Source organism: Macrotis lagotis, chromosome 6 (assembly GCF_037893015.1).
Source record: "Macrotis lagotis isolate mMagLag1 chromosome 6, bilby.v1.9.chrom.fasta, whole genome shotgun sequence".
Taxonomy (NCBI): domain Eukaryota; kingdom Metazoa; phylum Chordata; class Mammalia; order Peramelemorphia; family Peramelidae; genus Macrotis; species Macrotis lagotis.
The window spans coordinates 46,372,874-46,398,444 of NC_133663.1; the positions used below are offsets into that span (position 1 = coordinate 46,372,874).

The 25,571-nt window shown below is 39.8% G+C and overlaps 1 protein-coding gene across 1 annotated transcript; it reads left to right on the top strand.

Moving 5' to 3' along the window:
- The first annotated feature begins 1,408 nt into the window (after nucleotides 1–1,408).
- On the top strand, nucleotides 1,409–24,522 carry COMMD2 (COMM domain containing 2). The gene is made up of 5 exons (XM_074191089.1): nucleotides 1,409–1,530; nucleotides 1,874–1,951; nucleotides 4,662–4,744; nucleotides 5,840–6,013; nucleotides 13,194–24,522. Exons 1-5 carry the CDS (start codon nucleotides 1,464–1,466, stop codon nucleotides 13,389–13,391), a joined length of 600 nt encoding a protein of 199 aa, XP_074047190.1. The 5' UTR covers nucleotides 1,409–1,463; the 3' UTR covers nucleotides 13,392–24,522.
- Nucleotides 24,523–25,571: the final 1,049 nt, after the last annotated feature.

Consider the following 25,571-nt stretch of genomic DNA (forward strand, 5'->3'; position numbering starts at 1 on the left):
ATCTTTTAAAGATTATCATTAACCCATATAACATAATGTTTTTAAAGGATTAAGTCTCTGCTTAAAGAAAACTCCCAATTGGTGTATTGCTTGGATTATATGTCTTAAAGAAAAATATTTCTGTAAGTCTATTAAACATTTTGCTCATAAATCTTTTGGATCCTCTCTAGGGTGTGAAATACATGACTGCATGAAATAAATTAGATTCCAAGTCAATACATTACAGCTATGTCCTCCTGCAGAGCAAGATAAGAATCTAATTCTCCTTTTATCCAGAGAAAATGCTCTGAGGGGAACATTAGAGCACTCACTATCTGCATAACTGAAATAACCTTTTTTCACACTCCTGCCATTTTTCTGGAGCCTTCTGATGACTAACATTTATGAAGTTTATTTAAGGAGAGGCACCATGGCTTCTAAGTATTGTTACTGTATTTACATAGACAAAAGAATTTCCTAATTCTTATTGAAATCTTAATCTCCCATGATACACTGGAAACTCAATCACTTCTCCCCGGAGTGCTCCAAACGTTACTAAATATTATTCCAGCTTTCACAGCGGGGGCTCAGTACTGGAAGTGTGTATTTATTCTTTTAATATCTCCACTACGAATTCATGCTGTGGGGAGCCAATTTCCAGACACTTTCCACGAAGGGGGTGGTACCTGCCTATGATGGATGTCACTTTGCTTTTGTCTCCTTGTCAGGGCAGTGGGTCTAGCTGTAATTATGCTAAGAGATGAAAAAGAGAGAGACGTTTTACAAGTCATTAGGATGCAGGCCTGGATAGGAGTCCAAAGAAAAAGAGGAAAGTGTGGGGGAGAATCAAGAGCGGGGAAAGATGGGGGTTCTGGTTTTCCTGCCTCTCTCCATAGCCCCAGGGACAGTCTGAGAGTGCAACAGTGTCCCCTCTGCATGCCCAGGAGGCAGGCGGATGCTGGCATTGTTAAGGGTTGGGGGTGAGGCGCCTCCAAGGAGCCCCAGACCCAGGATGCACACAAGATCCCCCCAATGGAGAGTGATGGGGCGGGGGAGGCCAGAGGGGGCACAGGACAATGTGGGGGTGGGCTGGGAGGGTTCAGTGGCCACTGTTAGGAGGCCCGTTTAAGAGGGGGCATGGGGTGGCCAGGCTGTCCAGTGGACAATGTGGCACACCTATGTGCTACAACATAATGTTGGCGGGAAAGGGCCGGGCTCTGAAAGGCTTGCACAACCAGAATGTGTTTGACCCCGAAGGTCAGCCGCCCCGAGTTCAAGTCTGCCGGCCTCGGTTTCCTCCGGGGTCAAGGAGGGTGACAGCCCCTCCCTCCCGGCAGCCACCGCGGCCGCCCGGGGCAGCGCGGGGGCGGGGCCGGCAACGCCGCCCACGTGGGCCGGAAGCCGCCTCCAGAGAAGGCGGGCCCGGTCCTGGGCTTCCGCCGCCGTCGCTGCCGCGGCTCGGGCCGCGCGGGGGGGCCGGGAAGATGCTTCTGGAGCTGTCGGAGGAGCACCGCGAGCACCTGAGCTTCCTGCCCAAGGTGGACTGCGCAGGTCAGTGCGCGCGCCCGCGTGCGACCGCGGCGCCCTCCGGGCCCCGTGACTGCGCTTGCGCGCTCGCCACCGCCCCCTCCCGGCTGCCATCCCAGCCCTGCCTGGCCGCCTTTCTCCCCCTGGCGAGCCCCCGCGCTGCCCCTCGTGTCCGCGCGCGCCCCTCCCTCCAGGACCAGCCCCGCCTCTTCTCTCACCCCGCGCTTGCGGGCACCCCCTCTTGGTAGTTCCCCGCCAGCTCCCCCGCGCCTGCGCACTCTCTCCCGGCCACAGGCCCGCCGCGCCCTCTCACCCCGCGCGCCCCGTGCCCGTTCTCGCGCCCACCCCACCTCTCTTGTCCCCGCAGTGGTCGCCGAGTTCGGCCGGATCGCCCTGGAGTTCCTGAGGAAGGGCTCCAACCCGAAAGTCTACGAAGGCGCCGCCAGTAAGAAGCGCTTCGCAACGAGCTTGGTTTAGGCAGCATGCTTCCCAGAATGCAGTTGGCCGGCCTGAGGCCGGGCCCACGCCCGGAACCGGAAACGGACGGTTTCCCGCCCAGGCGCTGTCAGGCCCAGCGGGTCACGTGGCCCGGCCGCCGCCATCTTGGGCCGCCGGAGGAGGCGGGAAGCTTCGGGCCCGGCCCTGGACAGTCAGGAGGCGGACCCCGAGCAGGCCCCTGCCTCAGTTTCCCCCTCTGTAGAAAGGGCCGGAGCAGGCAGAGCTGCCCCACGGTGTGAGCCCTGCACGGAAGGGGTGGCACGAGGGCGCAGCACGAGAGTAGCCGGGCGGCGGGACCGGAGGAGGGCGGCCTCCCTCCACCGGGGCCATCCAGCACCGAGCTGGGAGTCTGCAGAGAGAAGAGGACACTGGGAGAAGGACAGGGTCCAGGCCAGACCGGGCACTGGCCAGTCGAGGGGCCAGGGAGGAGTGGCCCTCATGAGGGCACCCAGCAGGGCCAGGTGCAGCCCGCCCAGGGGGACCACTGCAGAGGATGTCAGAGCTGGCTCTTGTTGGTGGCTTGAGATACAGGCTGGGGTTGAGGGCGGATGCCAAAGGGCTTGGTTAGGAGACGGCACTTATGCATTGAGAGCAAGGAGGAATAGGCAAATGTTGATTCCTCAAAGAGGGATAGTTGAGGGTCAAATCTGGAGGGATGGGATAAAATGCTCCCATTTTTACTATAGAACACTTTAAGGTTCTATCATTTTATCTCCACGATAACTTTGGAAGATAGAGGATATCATTTCCCTAAGGCTGTGGTGATTTCCTCAAGGTCCCCCAACTTGAGCAGGGTTAGAACTCTGGTCCTCCTGATCCAACTTCACTTTCTCCACTGGGCCATCTAGTTACTTGGGTACGTGGTTAGGCATTTTGGTTTTTATGAGAAGCAGGACCACCTCTTTGTCAGAAACTAGTAGAAAGGAAGAAGGTAGAGGATGCAGCTGTTGTTTTGAGTTGAGGGAATTCACGTTAAATGATCTGTTTTCTTTGTAAAGTATGATTCAAGGTCCTTAGCGGAGAAGAAAGAAAAGAGTTGTGGGAGGCTGGAGGGAGAGGAAGAAGAGGTGTGTCAGAGCTTTGGAGGCTGAGATAAGGAATCAATCGGGGAGTTGCTGCAGGGAAGGCCTGCTTGAGTTTGGATAATGTGTAGATCCTGCCTTCTGCTTGGTTGTGAGAATCTCCAACCTGGTCCAGCAGCATGTGAATGGGAGGTGATGGTGAGTAGTAGTTCAGAGCTGAGGTTTGGCAAGAGAAGAATGTCAGAAAGTCAAAGTGGTGAGAGATTGAGAAGCAGAGGATGGGTGTTGTAGCTGACTTCAGTGGTGTTGGAGGAGGAAAGTGAAGTCAGTCTTGAGAGGTAAGAGGTCTGGAGGGCAAAGAACTGGTTTAGGAAGGTGAAGCAGAGGGGGAGAATTATAGGTTATGGTCAGATAAGGGAATGTGAACATTTCTAATTAGGGAAGTGGAACTTTTTCTGTGATGTTGAAATCTAGTGTGTGACCTTCTCCCTAAAGTGCATACAGTCCTCTTGTATAAGGGCAACATTTGGACTGGAAAGGAAGATGGTGAGCCAGGTCCTGAACTCCTTGAGAAGGGGGGGGGAAGGAGGGATGGGTTATATTAAGCTGGAATGCTTTGGTTTAGCAAAGTTTCATGAGTAAAGGAGTTAAAAAGGGTTCAAGGGATGTTTCTCCTCCATGACCAATTCATGTGTGGGTGTCAGAGAAGGTATAGCTAGGGCTGGAGGAGATAAGACTTGGAACAAGGAGACCAATGAGGAAGTGATGAAGGCCTGAACTGGGTTGCATGTGAGAGATGACTTAGGGGTACACTGTGCAAGAAAAGGTGAAGGAGGAGGGCAGGGTAGAGGTCTTGAGGACCCTATGAGGTGGCAAACCTGAGTGATCAGAAGTATGGCATTGGCCAACATAGAGACAAGAGGAGGAAGGGTTGTGGGGAGAGGTTGGTGTGAAGAGCTGTTTGGAACATGTAGTTGGAAATGTAGGGTTAGTGCCTGGAGCAATGAGTCAAGGTGAGAGCTGTGTATATAGAGAAGAGAGCCCATGGAGCCGAGGAGGTCACTCAGGGAGAGGGTTGAGAGAATAAGAGAGTCTAGGATGAGACCGTGGCAGTGCACTCATGGTGAAGAGGGTGTGAGATGGGGAGTGATCCAGGAAAGGACACACAGAAGGAGCAGATGGGCAGGTATGATGAGAACCAAGAGAGAACACTCAAAAAAAATAACAGAGAGGGTGGTGGATCAGCACTGGATCAGCAGTGTCAAATTTTACTGTAAGTTCAAGAAGCATGAAGATTTAGCTGTTGAAAGATCATCAACTTATTTGAATGATAATGTAGAAAACCAGACTAGCAGTTTGAAGAGTGAGAGGAGAGAAAATGATGACTCCTCAACTTTTATTTATTTTTTTTTGAGAGAAAATTGTAGATTTTATTCACGAACCTTGCAACTCCTCAACTTTTATAAAAGCCTATTTAATTTGCAGTTTTCATCAAAATTGGAGTGAGTGAAAAATTCAGAACCTTTGATAATAGGTTTATAAGACTAAAAATTAGAAGATAGAATGAAATTATGAATGGAAATATTTTACGGGAAAATAATATTGTATTGTGGTTGTCTTTTCTTCTGCCCTCAGGAAAACTCAATGTTAGTAGTAACACAGTCCAGCATGGAGTTGAGGGATTAACATACCTACTCACCGAGAGCTCAAAACTCATGGTAAGGTTGAGAACCATTCATATTCCATGTTGTAGAAGTAGTAAGAAGCTTACTATCTTGTGTAAAATATTCCCTTGAAGGAACTGCTGAAGTTGGAGAGGTAGATGTATGATTGCTGAGTAGTTTAGTAGTACTATGAGGAAAAATGTCTGAATCCTATTGGAGAAGGTTGTCACCCTGGAGCACCTTAACCCTGCTATGAAATAACATGATTCTGGCTTATTATCCAAGTGCTTTGGAGAAAAAGGTTGACTTTGGATTTCTTATCTGAGCCCAAATGTGAAAATAGAGTAGTAACAATGATCTGGGAAAAAGGCGGATCTGTTTTTGTTGTATCCTAACTGTGAATTTTACTGAAATAAAATCAACAATGTATTATTCAAGAGAAGGCAACTAGGGAATTGATTTAATTTTCTTTCTACATTAATGAGAACTCTCATTTTTTAAAGAAAAATTTTATTTATTTTGAGTTTTACAATCCCCTCCCCCCCCATTCTTGTTTCCCACCCCCCACAGAAGGCAGTCTGTTAGACTTTACATTGTTTCCATGTTATGGATTGATCTCAGTTCAATATGGTGAGAGAGAAATCAGATCCTTAAGGAAGAAACATAAAGTATGAGATAGCAAAATTACATAATATAACTTTTTTTTTCTAACTTGACAGTACTAGTCTTTGGTTTTTGAAGAACTCTCATATTAACTACTGTTAATAGTTCTCTACTGTAGAGAGAGAACTTTGCTTTGTGGGACATGTCATATGTAGCTTTAGAATCCTTTCCTCTTCATCCAAAAATTCAAGAAGTACTTCTGTCATTCACTCAAGTTTTGTAGTAGACGCCTTTCACAGCATACCCCTCAAGAAATATCATTGTGCAACTCGCAGATTTGGGTGGTCAGTGTGACAGGAATTGTGATTATTATTAGATGGGTTTTTGATTGAACAAAGAATACTTTATTAAACAAAAAGAAATTGAAGAGGTTGTATCTACTGTACTTGAAAATTGAACATATGCTTTATCCACTGTGCCACTTAGCCGCCCCTAAATTTAATATATGCTAATTGTTTATATATAATACTTTCTATATTCTTCTAGATTTCTGAACTGGATTTCCAGGATTCTGTGCTTGTTTTGGGATTCGATGAAGACTTGAATAAATTGTTGCTTCAGCTTTATCTTGACAACAGAAAAGAAATCAGAACAATTTTGAGTGAGTTGGCACCAGTGTTCCCCAGCTACCACAATCTTGAGTGGAGATTAGATGTACAGGTAGGATCATTTATGATATGTTGGATAATTTTCTTTTTTTTTTTCATATGTTGGATAATTAACTATCATTTCAGACTTATCTTCCTTTGCTTCATTCGTTAAATATCTTTACCATATGTATTTTAAAACTATAGAATATTTTATCATGTTTATTTTGAAGATAATTTGTAAATAACTAATTGGCAAATAGAGGCTTTGATATTACAGAAGCATTATCTGTTTAAATCAGGAAAATTGATTAATATGAAACAAGATAATTGCAAAACATAATTTATAGTTAAGTTATTTTGCAGACAGTTGCAAATATTTTGTTAGAAGGTAGAACTTTAGGAGGTGACTAGGTGATGCAGTGGATAGAGCACTGGCCCTGGAGTCAGGAGTACCTGAGTTCAAATCTGGCCTCAGACACTTAATAATTACCTAGCTGTGTGGCCTTGGGCAAGCTACTTAACCCCATTGCCTTGCAAAAACCTAAAATAAAAAAAAAAGATAAAACTTTAATCAATAGAATACTTTATAATACCAATCCGAAAAAGATTGAATAATCAAATGTTAATTGTTTGATTCATTGAAGTAGAAATGAAGTTAAAAGGAGTATTCCTCTGGAATGCTATGTTTTTTAAGCATTTAAGAGCATTATTCTGATCTGGGCATGGTGACTTGTGCCTATAATTTTAGCCATAGGAGCAGCTGAGGTTGGTGGATCTCTTGACCCCAGAAGTTCTGAGTTCAGTGGGCTTTGCAGATTGGGGAGACAGCTAAGTGGCTCAGAGGTTAGAGCACTGGGCCTGGAATCAGGAAGATCTGAGTTCAAATCTAGACTCAGACATTTACTTGCTGTGTGACCCTGGGAAAAATCACTTAACTTCCTTTTACTTTGATTACAAAAAAGAAGAGTAAACCTTGGGGTGGCTAGGTGGCATAGTGGATAAAGCACTGGCCTTGGAGTCAGGAGTACCTGGGTTCAAATCCTGTCTCAGACACTAATAATTACCTAGCTGTATGGCCTTGGGCAAGCCACTTAACCCCATTTGCCTTGCAAAAAAAAAAAAAAAGCAAACCTTTCTAGTATCTTTGTCATAAAACCCTATGGACAGTTTTGGAGTACTCTGGTTCACAGAGATAAAGAATTGGACAGGACTGAACAGGACAGATTAGAAGCCCCTTGGAGCAGGAGGACTGTAGGTTGCTTTAGGAGGGACAAACCAGCTTTGGTTGAAAACCGAGAGCAGATCCAAGCATCTTTGTCCAGCCTCTGCATTTCCAATTTGGAGATGAAAAACCCAATCTTTTTTTTTTTTTTTTTTTTTTTTGGCAAGGCAATGGGGTTAAGTAATTTGCCCAAGGTCACACAACTAGGCAATTATTAAGTATCTGAGACTGGATTTAAATGCAGGTCCTCCTGACTCCAAGGCTGGTGCTCTATGCATTGCGCTACCTAGCCATCCCTGAAAAATCCATTCTTAAAGCAAAAGGAACCCATTATTCTGAGTTTCACCAGATTGCCAAAGACAAAGACATACCAAAGACACAAAACAGGTTTTGATCCCCTGGGTTAGACTTAGAAAGTCTGGCCAGAAGAGGAGTTGTGCTTGACCTAGTTGGCAGGCCACCCCTGACACAAGAATGATTGAAAGAAGGCTGCCCTGACAGGAGGGCACAGGGCAGACACTAGCCCTGCCACCTCTCAGGGTCTGCTTTTGGGTTAGAGGTAGTGAACATTAGTGATAACATCAGGACCTGATGGATGCCTGGACTCCCAAGGTGGAGGAGAGGGCACACAGATTGGTTTTACTGGAGTAGTGAGTGGATCCTAGGAAAAGACAATGCCCTCCTACCCAAGAACAGCAGTGGGCAGAGGTGTGGAGGGACAAGGATTTGGGGTTCAGGTGAAAGTTCTTGGGGGAAGCTTTCCTACATTTGGACTGGTCATGCTCTTCTTTGTCATGGACTTCATAAATCACAGAATCCATAGACAAAGGTCATGCTGGAGGACAAGGAGCATGCTCTAGGGAGTCACTAGACCTGCTAAAAGTTTCCTGGTTAAATTTTATTCTTGTTCAAGCAATACTGGAGACTTCTGAGGGTAATGAATTTACCCCCTGTGGTGGGGACAGAGAACTAGCCTCAGTCAAAAAGGCCTAGGGTAGGGGTGGCTAGGTGGCGTAGTGGATAAAACACTGGCCTTGGAGTCAGGAGTACCTGGGTTCAAATCCGGTCTCAGACACTTAATAATTACCTAACTGTGTGGCCTTGGGCAAGCCACTTAACCCTGTTTGCCTTGCAAAAATCTAAAAAAAAGAAAGAAAGGCCTAGGGTCAAGCCTTGCCACTAACCCTGCCTTTCTGACCCTGAATGGGAACTACTCTCTAAGACAGAAATATGGAGAAAAATGTTGATCTGCCTTGGGAGAGGAAGTCTCCTCACTGGATAGTCCTCTAGTTCAGTGAAATCACAAGTTCTAGTCCTCATCCCTGTCCTGTGGTTCAGGCATTATTTGAGGCACCAGGGCTACAAAAACAAAAAGTGAAAAGCTTCTGAAATGAAGATAAATGCATAGTCAGTTAAGTAAGATGCAAATTTAAATTGTATAAAATGAGGATTATTGAAGTTCAAAATTGAAATTCTGCATTAATGCTTTTACTTTTTAATCTTAAATCGCTTCAAAGAGATAACTGAATTTTTCTTAAATTTACATAGTTAAAACACTTAGTGAGGGATTTGAGCTGAAAAGGATCCTTCCAATGAAGTAGAGGGAAATGTGACAAATAAAGAAACCACATGGATCAAAAGATTAGTAACACAATTCAGTCTTTCATTTCTAAGTAACTGGCTTGGCCCCACTGAAGGTGGTAATGAGTAAACTTTTACGATTTAATTAATGTGCCGTAGCTTATGTGGAACGAGGTGGTGGTCAGCCTACTTTGAGTGGAAAGATGCCCAGAATAAATCAGGAACACAGTTGATGTCCTTGTTAATAGCAGTGAATTGAATATTTCAGACTGAGCCTCCCTGTTACTTCAGGGGTGGTCAGCATTAGACGGCATAAGAACATGTTACTCTTGTTTAAATTAACTCTGTTCTGTGTCTGTGATTAAATAGAGAACCTAGTACTTCAGAGCTTTCAATGTGTATCTTTCATAAGCTAAGCTAAAAAAGTCAGTGTCAAAAATAAGATTATCTTCTATTTTATATCCCTTCCACCTTGATGTATAGCTCTCCAAATGTAAATACATTTCTAAATTTGACCTTGATGTATCTAATTGACTTAAAAAATTTTTAAATTATGAGAAGGTATTGTAGGGAGGAGCAGAATAATTTTTCCTCTTGGAAAATCAAAGTCAAAAATAGTACTTTGTGCTGTAACATTGTCTTTGCCATATTCCTGTATCCCCTGAGTCTGAGTATGACTGAGGTTTTTTCCCTCAGGATAAATTAATAAATTAAAGATACAGTATTGTGTTTTATTTGATTCTGAAAGTTTATCAAAGGAAGTAATGAGACAGTATGATATAGAAGGGGCATCTTGGATCTGCAGTATTTGGGTTCAGGCCTTGGATCTGTTATTAACTTTCTGGCTATCCTTTTTTTTTTTTTTGCAAGGCAAATGGGGTTAAGTAGCTTGCCCAAGGCCACACAGCTAGGTAATTATTAAGTGTCTGAGACCGGATTTGAACCCACGTACTCCTGAATCCAGGGCTGGTGCTTTATCCACTACGCCACCTAGCCGCCCTTCTGGCTATCCTTTTGAAGAATTCACCTCTTTGTCGACTTATCATTCATGTTGTGTCCCATAACTGTGGGATTTCCTGTGGTTCTATTGTAGACTCTCTTTCTTTCTACATTGTTTCAGTACCCACAGTTCCATAAGTCTAATTCTCATTTTTATGCAAATGTGTTGTAGAACTGTTTATCTGGTCCCAATGTCTCCCCCTGAGCCTCCATTACCAGCTGCCTCTTGGGTATGCCATCTAATTAATATCTGCATGCCCAACACTGAATCCCCACCCTACCCCCTTACAGGTATCCTCATGTCTGTCAAAGCTTTGTCTCTCTTCTGGCTCCCAGCATCCTTTACTCTTCAATGCGCCTCACCCCACACAGATCCTAATTGACCACATCTTGTTTTGGCCTCTTCCACATCTCTCACTTGAATTCAAGGCCTCATGATCTAGACTATTGATAGAATTTTTTTTTTTAACAAACTCCAAGAAAGAAAGAATTATATTGAGGGAATTATATGTGTATAATTAGAGACTTGACTTAAAGTGAATGGAAATGGATGAAGTTAAATCATAGAATCATATCAAATAAATTGTATCACAAGATTTTAAATTATGATTAAAAGCTCAGGGAAATTAGTTTATAAAACATTATGTACACTCAGTAGTATTTTAATGTAATGCCCGTTACCATATGCCTTGGTTAGTTAGAGTTAGTGTTACAGTTTTGAATATGGCCAGTATGGGGACGTTATTGCTTTGCATTGAAGGAGTAGAGGGAGGAGGTTTTGGGAGGGAAGAGTTGGAGGGAGAAAAAAACAATACTTTGATTATTAAAATTTTTTAAATTGTTAAGATATTAGTCTGCCTAAGGAATTCAACCCAGTTTTCTTTAGCTAGCTATCCTGGGAGATTCCAGATCTTCAGCATCTCTTCAGGGCCTACTGAACAAAATCTAAGCTCTTTGCTTATAAATCTACCTTTAGCTAGCTTAAACTTCTTGCCAACTCTCCAGTACCTAAATTGGCACTCTCAAATCATCTTCTAAAGCCATGTTGCCTTTTCATTACTGTATTTATTGTATACCTCTATGTATAGTCACTGTACTAAGTCGAAGGATACAAGAAAATGGTGTAGGAGACAGTACCTTCAAGTATTAGCAAAGTATTTGAAGAAATGAGAGATGTAAAAATATGCTAATTCTAGGCATGATGTATTCTGAATGAATTAGAACTTTTCACAATCTAAAAGAAGTTTGAATTTATAAGTCATCTGGTTTAATTCCCCTCATTTTATAATTTAGAGAGCTGAGTCTTGAGAGCTTATGCCAGGCTCAAGGTTATAAACCCAGACTGTTTATGACTATTTTAGTATAAAATTTTTACCAAGTGTATAGGTTGTGTGAGCTTCTTGTGGATGAGGAGCAGTTAACTAAGAGAGAAGGACATAAAGGCAGCTTAAGAACTATTGGAGGGAGAGGAGAAGGAAAAGGGGACTGTTGATCATATATACCTTCTAGGGACAAGCGAGAAAAATTAAAAAGCCAATAGAGTGGCAAATAATTTAAAAAATTACAATGATGGCCCTAAGTCACCAAGAAAAATGATATTATTTTTCCAACTACATGCAAAGTTTTCAACATTCTTTTTTTGGTAAGATTTTTTTCTCCTTCCCCCTTTCCCTCCTCCTTCCCCTTAACAATGAGTAATCTAATTTAGGTAATATATTTGTAACTATGTTAAGCATATTTCCATATTAATCATATTGTGGGAAAGGAATCAGAACAAAAAGAGAAAAAGAAATTATTGGGGGGGAGACATAAAACAAATGCTAAAAATTGAAAATAGGGGACAGTTACATGGTGCATTGAATGGAGACTGATTCTGAAGTCAGGAGGACCTGAGTTCAAATTCAGCCTTGGACACTTGACACTTACTACTGTGTGACCCTGGGCAAGTCACTTAACCTGGCACAGCTAACTTTGGTCTGTGTTCAGCCTCCACAATTCCTTCTCTCAATGGATGATATTTTCCATCCTAAGTCCTTTAGAGTTGTCTTTAATCATTGTACTGCTAAGAAGAGCAAATCCTCATGGTTGATCATCACACAGTGTTCTTCTGGTTCTCACTTCTCTCAGCATCAGTTCAGCCAAGTCTATCTGGGTTTTCTGAAGTTCAACCCCTCATGATTTCTCACAAAACAATAATACTTTATCAAAATGTGATGTTTTGAAGAAAGAGAATTCAGTTACCTGGAAATTTCATTTATGTCAAAAATCAGCTTTGCATGTACAAACTGAGGGAAGCATTGCTGGATAGCAATTTATCTGGAAAAGATGTTGCCATTCTAATGGACTTCAACTCCTTATAAGTTAGTGGTGTGATATGGCAACCTAGAAAGCACTTTTGCCGTTGTGAAGAGAGACAGAGTGCCCAGGAAAATGGAGATGATAGAGCCTTGGTGCTTTTCTCTGGCCAAACTACAATTTAGGAAGACATTGATAAGAGGGGCAATATCCTTAGAAGGGCATTGAGGATGGATAAGGGCCTCACATTTATGTGTTGAGATAATTGTTTGAATAAATGGTGCTAGTAGGGTGGGGTCCTTAATCTGGACAAGATTCATAGGGGGGACACAGCATGATATTTTCAAGTTTCTGATGAGCTGGGAAGTGAAAGAAAGGTTAGATTAGACCTGTCCACCTCAGCCTTAGAAAGCTAAACTAGGAGCAATTGATTAAAGGTTTAGAAGAGGCAACTTTAGGCAGTTAGCACTATTTGTTCAATAATAAAGTGGTCCTCAGCTCAGGCATAGGGGAGTTCCCTCCTATAGGTTGTGTGGTAGAGAAGAGGCATCAGACGCTTGTCTGACAAGCAATTGGCCAGGATCTTTATGGATGGATCTGTTGTCCCATTTTTATATGAGTTTGACACCACTGGTCTAGAGGAGATCATTTTTCAGATCATTTGACCTTCCTACTCTCAAATAGTGTCTCTGCTTTGAAGACCTTGATTGCTAAAGAACCTTCAGATAGCCCATTCCAACATTTTATGTGCTGGATGTTGATTTCTTTATGTTCAACTAAAAATTTTAGTTTGAGCCAGTTTTTTTCTTGTTTAATTCTGTACAAAAATGAAATGAAAGAACAGATTGACATATCTCTCATTATTTAAAAAAAACCTTTCATAAATTTTTAAACAGTATTGTGGCCTCCTATTCTTCTTTTCCTGACTGAGCCCCCCACTTCATTTGATTTTTCTCATTAGATTGACTTTTTAATACCTTTTCTCATTTTCAATCTCTATTATTGTAGTATTAATTTTGGGAGTAAGTTGTTTATAGGATCAAATAACACATTTTAAAAATGTTGATTTTAAGTACTTGGAAGTTAAATGGTTTCTAAATGTTTTAATATATATGAGTGTTTAACTCTACTTCCTTTCCATTTAAACATCTAGCTTGCTAGCAGATGTCTAAGACAACAAATTAAACCATCAATGACTCTAAAGCTACACCTGAGTCAGGATGGAGAGCAAAGCAACCAGGTTTTGCAGACTGACCCAGCTACGTTGCTCCACTTGATTCAGCAACTGGAACAAGCATTAGGAGAAATGAAAACAAACCACTGCCGGAGAATTGTTCGAAATATCAAGTAGTATTGGATTTGCATTGTAAATCTGTTCAAATGATTTATAAAGCAATGTTAAATAATACATTGGTTGAAATTCACTTTTCTTGTAATTAAGAGCATTAAATATCTGAATTAGATGGACTTTGTTTTTCTCTGCCCTAACATTGATGCAGTAATTAGAAGCTAAAACTCCTTTCATGAGGCTTCCTATTCCCAGCTTCTTAATGCTATAAAATGAATTTTCTTATATATAGAAATACATATATGTATGATGATAGGCTAACTGGAAATGAATTTATTATATTCATGGCTTTGTACATATTAATGTCTTTTAGAATATCTTTTGATTTTTTAAACATATAATTTTTTTCATTATTTTCCTTATGCCCTAATATCTAGAAATTATATTTGAATTACAACTAAAATAAAAAGTACAATCTGATACCTTAATCATTCATAAGTAAAGTTTTCTTTTAAACTCATAATGCTGACTTGAGATGTAAAATTTTGAGAATATTGTAGATTTATGAAAGTTCCTGGGTTGTTCCCACATAAAAGCGATGCTGTCTTTCCTGTTTCCACACATTTGTAACATGGAAATGGCATTGCTGTAGCATCATTCTGGCCCTGGATTCATTGTGTATCATGTGTTCTACTTCAAATTCTTTGTAAATACCTTTAAAACTGTATGAAGGTGCCTTGTAATGGAAAGATGACTCCATTTGAGGCTAAAAAATCTTGCCTGGGTTTAAGTCATAGCTTTGACATTCATTACTTGAGGGGACCTTGAGCACCTCAGGTTTCTCTGAACCTCTGTTTTCTCTGGGAGGGTAGTCCCAACCATCTCACAAAGTTATGGCTTCTGTTGCATTGATGATTTTCAAGTGACTGTCCTCAGAACAGTTTTGGGAGGTTGGTAACCCAAAATAGGAGAAGAAACCCCACAGGGGCCTGAGCATCAGAATTGGAATCCTGTCTCTCTTAACATCAAGGTACAACTGCCTCTCATGTAACTCACATTTATGTGGTGTTTTAAAGTTTAAAAATCATCTTGCTATCAAAAGACCTGTGACATAAGTACCTCAGGCATTATTATCCCTTTTTACAGATAAAATTGGAATGAAAGTGGGAAGTCCCACTGGTCTTATATATAACACGTGATGGTTTCTGGATTTTTTAGATGTATAGATCAGTTGTGCTGATTTTTTCCCCTCTCTCTTAAAACAATACCATTTTTTTATATGGTTAGTGGCATGAATACTTGGGATAGCTGTGATGATGTAAGAAATGGAAGATATCAATAAAACTTTTAAAAAAGAAAAAAATGTTACATTGCTAGTAAATGTCTATACTGGGACTTAAATTTCAACTTTAAATCTTCCAATTTCAAAAGCATTCCTTTTTGACTACTAATATATACAAAGTATTTTGTAAACTGCAAAGGGTCAGGATTTCAAGGACACTACTTGAGGTCTTTCTTTGGTGTTGGTAGACAGTGTACCCAGGAGGAATGCAATCTCTTTATGCCTCTGGAGATTGTCTTTGTGATTTCTATGACCAGCCTTCTGGGGATCCGCCTCTGAACACTGGTTCCCTGGTTGGTGTTCCCATGCTGTTTTTTGCTAAGCTTCAGTCATCGTAAAAATAAGGCAGGAGTAGGACAGCAGAGTCTTATTTATCTTCATGAATTTCCAGTGGCAAATATTTTTTCCTTTCATATTCTTATAGAATATTTTTATTTCTATTGCCTGTAATGTACCCAGAGCAAAAATGTTTATCTAATCATTGTGATTAAAAATCATTTAAAAGTGGGGATTATTTGATGAATTCTTTCACACCAAGTTCCTTGATAATGGTCAGCTGTGTTTGAAAAATAACCTTTATAGCATGATTGAACCGTGTAAAACAAAAATAACTCATAACTTCTATATATTTGCTTGTAGTTGAAGTTCAATAGGACCAATCCTATGCAATATTTCTTTCCAGTCTCTTCATTTTCATTTGTCTTTCTGTTATCTAATCTCTTCCTTCTGTCCAAATGAGAAAATATCTGTTAAATATCATTTCAGGTGGCTTTGGAGGACCTTCAGGTGCTCCTGCTAGGTAGAGCAATGAAAGTGTCCTTTTGCCAACTGGCTTGTTTTAGGTCTTTAAATATATTTTGCCCTAGCCTTGAGGCAGATCTGAGTGTGACTAGGACTCCCACCCTGTTCGAAGAAGAACATTGTTTTCATCTCTGTGCTCCAAGATTCTGGAGCTTCTTTGAGCAGTGTGACATTTAAGTTGGTGTTCTGTAAGATAGTGTTGCTTTCTGTCTTTGATAATGAGGTTTGAGAGGTGTGAGGTGGAATCCCTCCTCCATAAGAGAGGCTGCACTATATTGCAGAGCCATCTTGCTGATGAGAGGCCAACCCTAAAACAGAAAGGATAGATAGCTTGGGCTTCATGGCTGCATAGTGTTCTTTGAGACTGTGATCCTCAAACTTTATTCGGGAGTGCTTTTGAAATCAAACGCAATCTTGGTTAACTCTAGCGAAGTTGACATTTCTCATCTATCAGTACAACTGTATATACAATGCATTTAATAATGCACATAATGTTCCTTTTCAAGGGAATCTCAAGTGCCCAGCTACCATTCTACTATTTGTAGGTACAATTCCACCAAAGCCATTCATTATCTAACCTGCTTTTAAATCTCTAAAAGAGAGTCTAAACTACCTCTTAGACTGTTTCACAATCTTTCAACCTTTATATTCAAAAGGTTCTTCTGTTATCTAACTTATAGTAGCATAATAAAGCATAATAAAGTCAGTTCATCTTACATCTTTCATAAGGAATACACACACACACACATATGTAGATATATATATATACTAAAATCCTCTGCTCAGATTACTCTTAAGGCCAAATTAATTATCTTAGATTTCTCTAATCCTTATTCCTTTGTATATAATACAGTAAAGCATTTCTCTTTTTAAACATTTCTTCCTTCAAGTGACCTTGTTTGAATTCCTGCCACGGCAGAAGCAGAGTGTGATCCAGTCTTCCTACTACTATATAATCTGTTGTAATCTTTCAGTTACTATCTTTCAAAAAGGAAGTTTTTGCTTCGGCAGCACATATACTTTATGAAAGAAAAAATGGCCACCTGTGGCCAGCTGGACTAACTAAGCTAGGAGACCAGAGGTGGTTGATTGATCTTTCTAAGGCTAATACAGTATGCTTATGAACAGAAATAAGAGAAAATTGTGATAGTAAGAAACCATAGTTTTGGTTTCTTTTTTGTTTTTTTATATACATACATATATGTATATATATTTGATTTTGTTTATGTTTTTGCATTACCTTCCTCTCAAAGAACTAAAGAACTTAAGGATGTTTGATAATTACAAGTCTGGAAGACTGTGTGGCATAAAAGTAAAAATAGAAAAAAGTAGTTTAGTTTCCATTTGGTCTTAATGCTGAAGAATACAAACATCTGTACAAACAAGAACTTAGACTCAGCCCTGTCTGGGCTCTGAGTTGTTTATTTTTAATCTTATAGTTAGACTTCTGGCATTTTAAACCAAAGCAATTGTTTCTGACTTGTAGGATAAAAGGTGATGAATTTCCTACATTTACAATATAAATGGTGTTGCTATAATTAGGGGGGTAACTAACTGGAGCCTTTTACTGTCATTTGTGATGGAGGGCACATTCCTTCATTGATGCTGGAGCCTTGCCTGATGTTTTCTTCTTGTAAAGACTAGGCCAGAACAGTCCCTACAACAGAGAAGAGACATTTTAGCTGTCACCATCCATAAAGACCTTTCTCTTTGATTGATTGGCAAGGTGATTATCCACTCCTCTCTGTTTCATTATGTGGACAAGAAATCTGAATTTGAAAGTACTCTTCCCAATACATAAAAAAGATTGATTTACACCTCCCCCAACAATTATTAAGAACATTTAGGGGACTGAATGCCTTACAGAATAAGGAATGAAGTCCTTACCTAGATTTAGAGTCATAGTCTTAACAATTTGGTCTAAAGGGAATGAGATTGTAGAAAGGGCCTTTTGCCCAAGGAGAATTCCTGTAGTCTCATATCAACTAGAGCTGTTTTTCTTCCAAATCCAACCCTATAAGGATCCTTTCACATTTCTTCCAGGGCTAAAACACCCATGTGATTCAGTGTGCAAATGTTGTGGAGAGGCCAAACAGAACTACAATGTGTTTCACGCTTACTCTGAAAGAACAAAATTCAATTACACTTTTTCTACTGGAGCAGGGTACCCTGAGGTAACCAGAGTTGGGATGGGAAAAGTAAATTGTGTTCTCATTTACCTGCATGCCAGTATTGTGATTGTCACAACTCCAGCAAGAAGTGGATGCCTGTGGTTATAAAGGAATGTGCTTAGTTCACAGAACCCAGAGGTTTCCCAGTTAACTACAAGATTAAAGATAACCAGATTAAAATTCAGAGAATGAGGAAGAGAATCCACCATAAGCCATTGAACTTGACTGGGATAAGTGTGCGTGCTTCACATATCACAAGAGGTTTTGTTTTACAGTTTACATGACAAACTATGTTTAATGCTACAGAATAATCAGTCTAACTAGTCTCATTTGATGTGTTGGTTGGTTTTACAGAATTTAACTTTTTTATCCTTTGTTATGAAGCAAAGTTTGTAAGATGGGGAAGAGAAGGTATATATTTGGAAATTAATATAATATAAAAATTGAAAGTTAATTAAAGGGGATTAGTTACTTTTCGAGCATCATAATTCATTGTTAGGAAGCTAGTGGGAAGGAGAAGGCAAGGAAGGTCATGGGTAACAATTCTCCACAACTCCATGAAAAGTAATGAATGTCCTTGAGCATTAGAGAGGTAATGTAGTTCAGTGTCAGAAGCTCTGGCTGCACAGTAGGTGCCCTTGAGTTACATAACCCCCCCAGACCACAATGTCCTAATCTATAAAATGACTGGTTTGGATGAGGCCTTTCAGTTCTTAGATCTGTTCCTAAGATATGTGCTCCATTTTTCAGGCTTAAAATGGTTTTCTTTTACTTTGGTTTGGTAGCAAGATGGCCTTCTAAAACAGTTGCATATTTCAAACTTTGAAGTCTCATTAAAACAAATTCCTGTCTCTTTTTTCTTTTTTTGATCTTCTTTTAGAAGATACCAAAATACTTGACTTTCTCCTGAATGCTGTTTTTCCATAAACCTCCTTGCCAGTCTTTTCCTCCTAAGGCCATTTCACTTTGTGAAATCTGTGATTTGTTCTTATGATATATCTTTAGAAAAATCAATGTTTAAATCCTTTGAAGGACTTTATAAAGCATTTCTAGGGATGACATTTTTTTATTCTTTTCTCAGATAAAGGTTAGAAAAGACAAAGCAGAGTTTCTGTCTCTTAGGTAAGCTATAGGACAAAGTTATTCTCCAGTTGGCTGAGTATTTTATTTTTTACCCAATTCAAACATTATACTAGGCAGAATGCCAATCAAATTCATTATTGGACCAGACTTAGATGAAACCAGTTCCAAAGAAAATGAGATTAGTATCATATCCATCTGACTGCTATAGCTTTCCAGAATCCATCCTTTAACTGGCCTTTGGAACATTGTTTTTCTTACAGATTACATAAAACAATGCAGTAGTTGATACCTCAAAGCTTTATCTGGCTTATTTTTTTTTTAAATAGACATTTTTTTTTAGTTTCAGTTTTCAGATCCAAAAAGTCTGCCAGTAAAAATAAAGAGTGGTTCTGGGGTTATTTGGAAAAAAAGAGGGAAAAGGACCAGTAAAGAGGTCTTTAAATTTTTTTTTCTTTGCATGTTCTATTACTGTTTGTCAGAGACCTGGGCAGAAGTAAACCTGAGTTTGGATCCTGACCCTCTGTAACTGGGTAAATCCTTTTCACTTCTCAGTGCTCTGACTTCCTAATATTAAGGTGCTATGAGAGTCACTTCTTACTCGAGTCCCCTATACCACTGAAATTACAAGTCCCATCCTTCCTGTACAGAGGTTTGTTATTTTGGTAAAAACTATCAGTTTTGCTTGGCATTGATAGAGAACCAAGGATTAGAAATGAACTTTTCCTCAAAATGCCTCTAGTGGGTGTAAAGACTAGGAGTATCCTTAAAATTACTTGTACATAGTGACACTGGAGGAATGGACTCGTGACATCTTATAACATTGCTATAGGAGAGGGATTAACAGAGGAAAACATCTCACCTTGTTCTCTATATGGCTTGAGGCTGACTCAGAAGCAGCACAACCCAAAGTGTAAGTGAGTCTGCTTATCCTTGGCCAGGCACATAGTTGCCCCTGGTACCTGTCCACAAAAATCTCTGACACCTGGTCTCTCCAGTGAGCAGACAGAACTTGCTAAATGATTGCAACCTTCTTAAATGGAGGTGGAATGTAGTGATGGAAAGATAAAATATCATTGAGAGTAAAATGACCAAATGGTGGTAAAGAATCTTGTCCATTCAATTTGGAGACTTTCAGCTGAATGTTCATTAAATGACAGTCACTGTTCTAGGACTTAGGAGTACAAAGACTGCTCTTCAAGGAGGATGGACCGCAGAACTCAGAAGACTTGGTTCTGGTTTTCTTCTGCTAACTGGCACCAACAAATCTGAAGTATTTGTTAATTATTTAGAATGTCCCATATATGCAGAAAAACTCTTCTTGTATCAGTACTGTGTATCGCTAGGTTATATGGTAGAATCAATTCTCATTCCAAACTTCTTGGAATAATTTTGAAGCCCATATTGAAATAGAATTAAAAAAAACCTACATAGATTTTTTTTTAAAAATGGTTAATTCATTGGATTTGTCTGATGAACCTCTTTTTGCTGTTAGTTGGAAAAAAGGAGAGGCCCTTATCCCTCTCAACTGGTTCACCAAAGTATTGGACATTGACGTGGTGGAGAAACAAATCTGGGGCAGGCTTATATAATGACCTTTTTCTTTCTCTCTTGGATGCCTTTCATTGACCGTGGACAAACCCAGCACTACCACGAACGTGCTTCCCTTTTGGAGCCATTTTAGAAACCATGCAATTTTACTTTCCACTTCAAATGTAAAAACTAGCTTCAGGTTAGGCCCATTTGGTAGCACCTTCTTAAAAATTCTCTATTCTGTTATTTATTTAAACATTATTGGAAAATTTCAATCAAGATTCAAGACTTTTGGGAAAAGTCAATAGTTCTGTGTTAAAACTCTAAACAGGGAGAAGCATAAACTCAGCAAAAGCCTGTGAGTGTGTGAATAAAATTTTATAAAATGAATTATGTGGATATGGTCATTACTGTTTGAGAAGTTTTGCAAAACCAGGTTATGTTATTGTAATACTCAAATGACAATGCATGTACATTGAAGCACTTTGCAAGCACCATATAAGTCGAAATATTAACAGTATTCTAACAAAAGATAAGTATTCAACTTGATTAGTTGCCTGCACAATCCTCTACATAGGAGTCAGTTAATAAATGTTGGGTTAAAATAAATAAATAAATATTTGATAAATGGAATGATTTTCACATTTTTCTTACTTTTTGTCTGATCATATTTATATCATGTTTTACTTATGAACCCTTAAAGTTTTTAGTCATGTGGTATTGTTGGGGAGATAGAGCTCGTTTGGGGCCTGTTGACCAACTAGAGAAACTTTTGTGTATTTGGGGACCTTTAGTTGAAAGTATAGTAAGAAAATATTTGGATAAAAGGGAATTAAGTTAAACTCCATTCTACTGCTTTGGATATTCTAGGAAAAGAGACTGAGAACAGAATCTTCAGAAATAGAACCATATGGGATATTGCCTGTTGTTGGATGAGTTTGAGAGGAATATTAGAAAGTGACTCTCAAGAGAATTAGGTGCCAGATGGGAATCTATTCTTTTATTCCTTTGGCCTTAGTCACTCTGTCTCTCCTAGACTTTTCCTCACTTTCCAGAATTAGTCTATCTCTTTTTTCTTTCTTCCCTTTCTTGACATCTCTTCCATACATCCACTTGTTAACCAGGATCTCATTGTTCTCCTTGTTTTGGGGTTCACCTCACTCCAACCCATTTTCTACATGGCTACCAAAGTGATTTTCTATTTTTTAACACTAGTCTGACCTTGTCACTCTTGCCTAACCCCATTTCTCCTATGCTCTAAAACTCTAGAGGCTAACTATTATGTCTTAAAAGTTCTTTTATTGAACTCCATGATTTCTTACCAACTTTATTGCATATTACCAACTCCATAGTGCAGTCAGACTGGCCTTTCTCCTCTATACCCCATCTTCTCTCCTCTGGATTTTGTACTGGATTTCCCCCATGCCTAAAAAACGCAACTCTGGGGCCCTCTTGTCATGAGGTACTTCTTCCTAGTCCCCTGAAAGCTAGCCTCTTACCCTCCAAGATGATCTCAGGTGTATTTTCTATGGGACCACATAGGTGCCTCTGCTGTCCTCATTGGATTAGAAATTTCTAGAGAGCAAGGTCTGATTCCATTTTGTCTTTGTAGTCCCAGCACTAGCACAGTGCTGAGCACATAAACTCTTAACAAATGCTTACCAATTGATTTAATGATAGTAATAATGATAGTCCTTCTGTATCAAAGAGGACCACTCCACCAAGGAGCTGGTTGAGTGACTTGCACAATGATATTGATTGTTCTGCAATAAAGGCATCCTTCTTACTTGCCTCTCCCAGAACCATCACCCCATGGCCTGATCTAATAGGAAATAGTAATGGTCTTGGCCTTTGAATTGGTTTTTCTGATTCAGGCATTAATATTGTTCCTCTTGCTCTTCTTAATACCAGCTCTCATTTTTGTTATTGTTCTTGTCTCAAACTGAAATTCAGTATGTCTGTGATACAAACAGTTTTCTTTAATTTTTTTTTACTTTTTAATATTTTTATTTTTTATAATAAAAAATTCTTTCATAACATGAGATACCAGCATTATTAATTAGGGCCCTGCTATGTATGCTGGGGTATCTCTTACCGAGGCAGTTTAGGCTACTTGTTTTTCTCAAAAGATAGTGAAACTCTTCTTGGTTGACCCAGAGGACTGGTTCATTGTTGACATTGTCATGAGGAGCTGCTTCTGACTGGACGCCCAGCATGACTAACACAGGAAGCTGTGGTCTGCTGAATCAATGGGGTATCCTTGTCGAATGTCCTTCCTCTGTTTGGCTGTGTAAACCCATTTGTTCATTGTTGAGTGTCCCACAAGTGTATCATTTCCTTCCAGTATCAACCAAAACTACCAGGGAACAGGCCTGAGTCACTTAGCCCACAGCAACATCCCAAACATAATTCATTATCTGCCCAGACCAGGTATCCCCCCTTCCAAACTCCTCTGTTATTCTGGAGAGCATGACCACCCTTTCTCTCATTTGGTTTGAAGCCTTTGTGCTATTCCCTCTTCTCCTCAAGTATCCAATTGGTGGCCAAATGGTGTTTCTAGCTCCACATCTTTTGCCTATGGGCTCCCTTCTTCTCTCCCACAGCCCCTACCTAAGCTTCAACCCTCATCCCCTCCTAACTGGACCATGGCAACAGCTTCCTAAAACTCTCCACAACATGGCTCCTTTCCACTTTTTCAGTCCCTCTTCACAAAACTACAATCCACACACACACACACACACACACACACACACACACACACACACACACACACACACTGATCATCTGACTTTTTCACAGTTAGAGAAAGCCTTATGAATATTTAGAGTGGTCCCTGACTTTAAAGAAATTTTACTAAATCTAACCTTAAGAATGTCATAGACAGAGGTGAGCAGGATTTGCTTGGATTAAACCTTCTCTTTCTTTGTCTACCTTCATTTTCAAAGAAGACCAAAGATATCACACATGAATGATCTTTTGAGTCTCTGGTGAATTGGATTTAAGTGAGCTGGAATCTTAAATTGGAATTTTAAAACCATCCTCCCCCCCCCAATGTGTCTGGGCTTCTGGTCTCAGAGAAATGAAGAAACTGTCATGAGGTCATGTGAAGGTACCAAAGAAGCAGGATATGAACCCAAATTCTATTTCTCCAAATATTTTATCCTTTCCCCTTCCTCCTATTCTGTGAATAAGCCTCTTGGTATGGAGCTAGCTTGAGCCCTGGACAATCACCCTGGTTATAATCAGTCAAAGTCTTTTTATTCTAGGATATCTTGCACCTGGCTGAGTTAGCCTTTTGAGAACTCATAGACACTTTCACGTCATGATAAATTGTCAAAGGACAATTTTGGTGGTGTAGCCTTTATCATTGGAGGGAACAGTAAAACAAAGGAAACATAGGTGTAAAGTATTGAAATACTCAGACAGATCAATGAGATTCAATAGACTAGGCTTGGAACAATCATTTGCAAAAGTGTGTCACCTGAAATGCCATCTCCCCAGAAAGTCATTCTGTAACCCTCCAGCCAGAAATGATTAACTCTCAAAATAGTTTCTTTTTTACCTTTTTTATTTGTCTTCTAAATTGTATTATAACTATTTATCTATATGTCTTATTTAATAGATTTTTTTTTAGATTTTAATAGATATTTAATAGTTTTAAATTCTTGGAGGGTTCTGATGATACCAAAGCAACTTGGTTTCTTAGATGACTCTGAGAGTTCTGCTAGTCTACTGGTAGAATAAGCAATTATTTAAATACATTTTAAAGATATACATTATTTGCAATAATGGTAAAATATCTATATCAAATAGCAGATATGTACAATAACAAATTTACACAACAATTTTTCATTTTGAAATGCATTTACTCTCTGTTATGTCTTGGAATGCCCTGCCTTGTGAAAATAAAAAGCTTTGGAAATGTATGTGACTTTGAAAAGAAAACATACTGTGTTTCTTAAACTGTTATAAATCAGCATGTTTGTTTGCCAAGTCCCATCTAAAATTAAAATTTTACTGCTTGATTTAATTATAACTTGCTGAAAACAGTGTTCTCTGCTATGAATAAATGGTAGCCCAGCCTTTATAAGTAATGATGACGTTAGCTCTTTGTCTTTATAGCAATAAAAACACAGCAGCTTGGTGGTCCAGTGGCCCGAGTTCAAATATGGATTCAGTCCCTGGTAGGAGTGTAATCCTTCACCTCTGTTGACCTCAGTTTCCCCATCTGTAAAATGGAAATAATATAGCCCTTATGTCCCAGGTTTGTCAGGGCCTGATGTTATAGGCACCATATACAAATTAGTTATGTGTTCTGATGATGAGAATGGCTGGGGAAATGCCAGCTATTATTTATTTTAAACATCAGAGGATTTCATTTTAATTATCCTGGAAGAATTAAGAGTTATGACCATCCTTTTTCACAAGACCTGAAGAGTTAACAGCTAATTCAAGGTAATTCCAAGAATGAATGAAGAGCAGAAAGAGGGATGGATGAGTCATAGAACTCCTACTTTGCATCACTATGCCAGTTGTGAACAATGTCTGAAAAGCATATTTTAATTGAAAATCACTTCAACCAAAGAGTCTATTGTGTATTGTTATAGTGTGACTTCTAAATCTGTGAACATTTTTTTCTTTATTTTATAGTTGGCCAAGATGGTTAGGCAAGAAGAAAAAAGAGAGGGGTAAAAGCATATATATATATATATATATATATATTTTTTTTTATTATGGTTCATACAGGGGGCAATGCAGTGGGCGTGAGCAGGCTAAAACACATAACCAATATAACCAATTAGGAGCTGTGAAGAAAGAAGTAAAAGTCTTTTTCATTGAGGAAATATTTGATAGGAAGAGATAGCCTGGTCACATGTTAAGTATGAAGAATGCCAGTTGGAATAGAAAAGACCTGAATACTTTACAAATATTAACTCCTCATATCCTCCTAACAGCCCTTGGAGGTCTCCATTGACAGCTGAAGAAACTGAGGTAAAGATGAAATGATTTGTGCAGGGTCACATAATCAATAGGCATCCAATGCCATCATGGTTGAATTCAAATCATTCTGTCATCACTCTATCTGCTTTACTAATCTAACTGGAAACCCTGAGTACTTCGATGTTACTCTTGCAAAGTCAAGAAAAATTGAGGGAAGCTTCCCACCTGTTGAATGGATTCCCTGGAGTTTACTTATAGGGGGGCATGGATAAGACTTGCCCAGGGGGACCAGACAGATGGATGGTGACCCATCCCTGGAGAGTACCCTCAAACAGATGAGATCACAAATCCAGTGGAGTATTTAGGAACTTTTCA

Bases quoted from the DNA above. Each gene is read 5' to 3' on its own strand.
- COMMD2 (XM_074191089.1), top strand. From the start codon at position 1,464: ATGCTTCTGGAGCTGTCGGAGGAGCACCGCGAGCACCTGAGCTTCCTG. The intron at 1,952-4,661 runs GTAAGAAGCGCT...TTCTGCCCTCAG, and splicing joins AGTCTACGAAGGCGCCGCCA to GAAAACTCAATGTTAGTAGT. The intron at 6,014-13,193 runs GTAGGATCATTT...TTAAACATCTAG, and splicing joins AGTGGAGATTAGATGTACAG to CTTGCTAGCAGATGTCTAAG.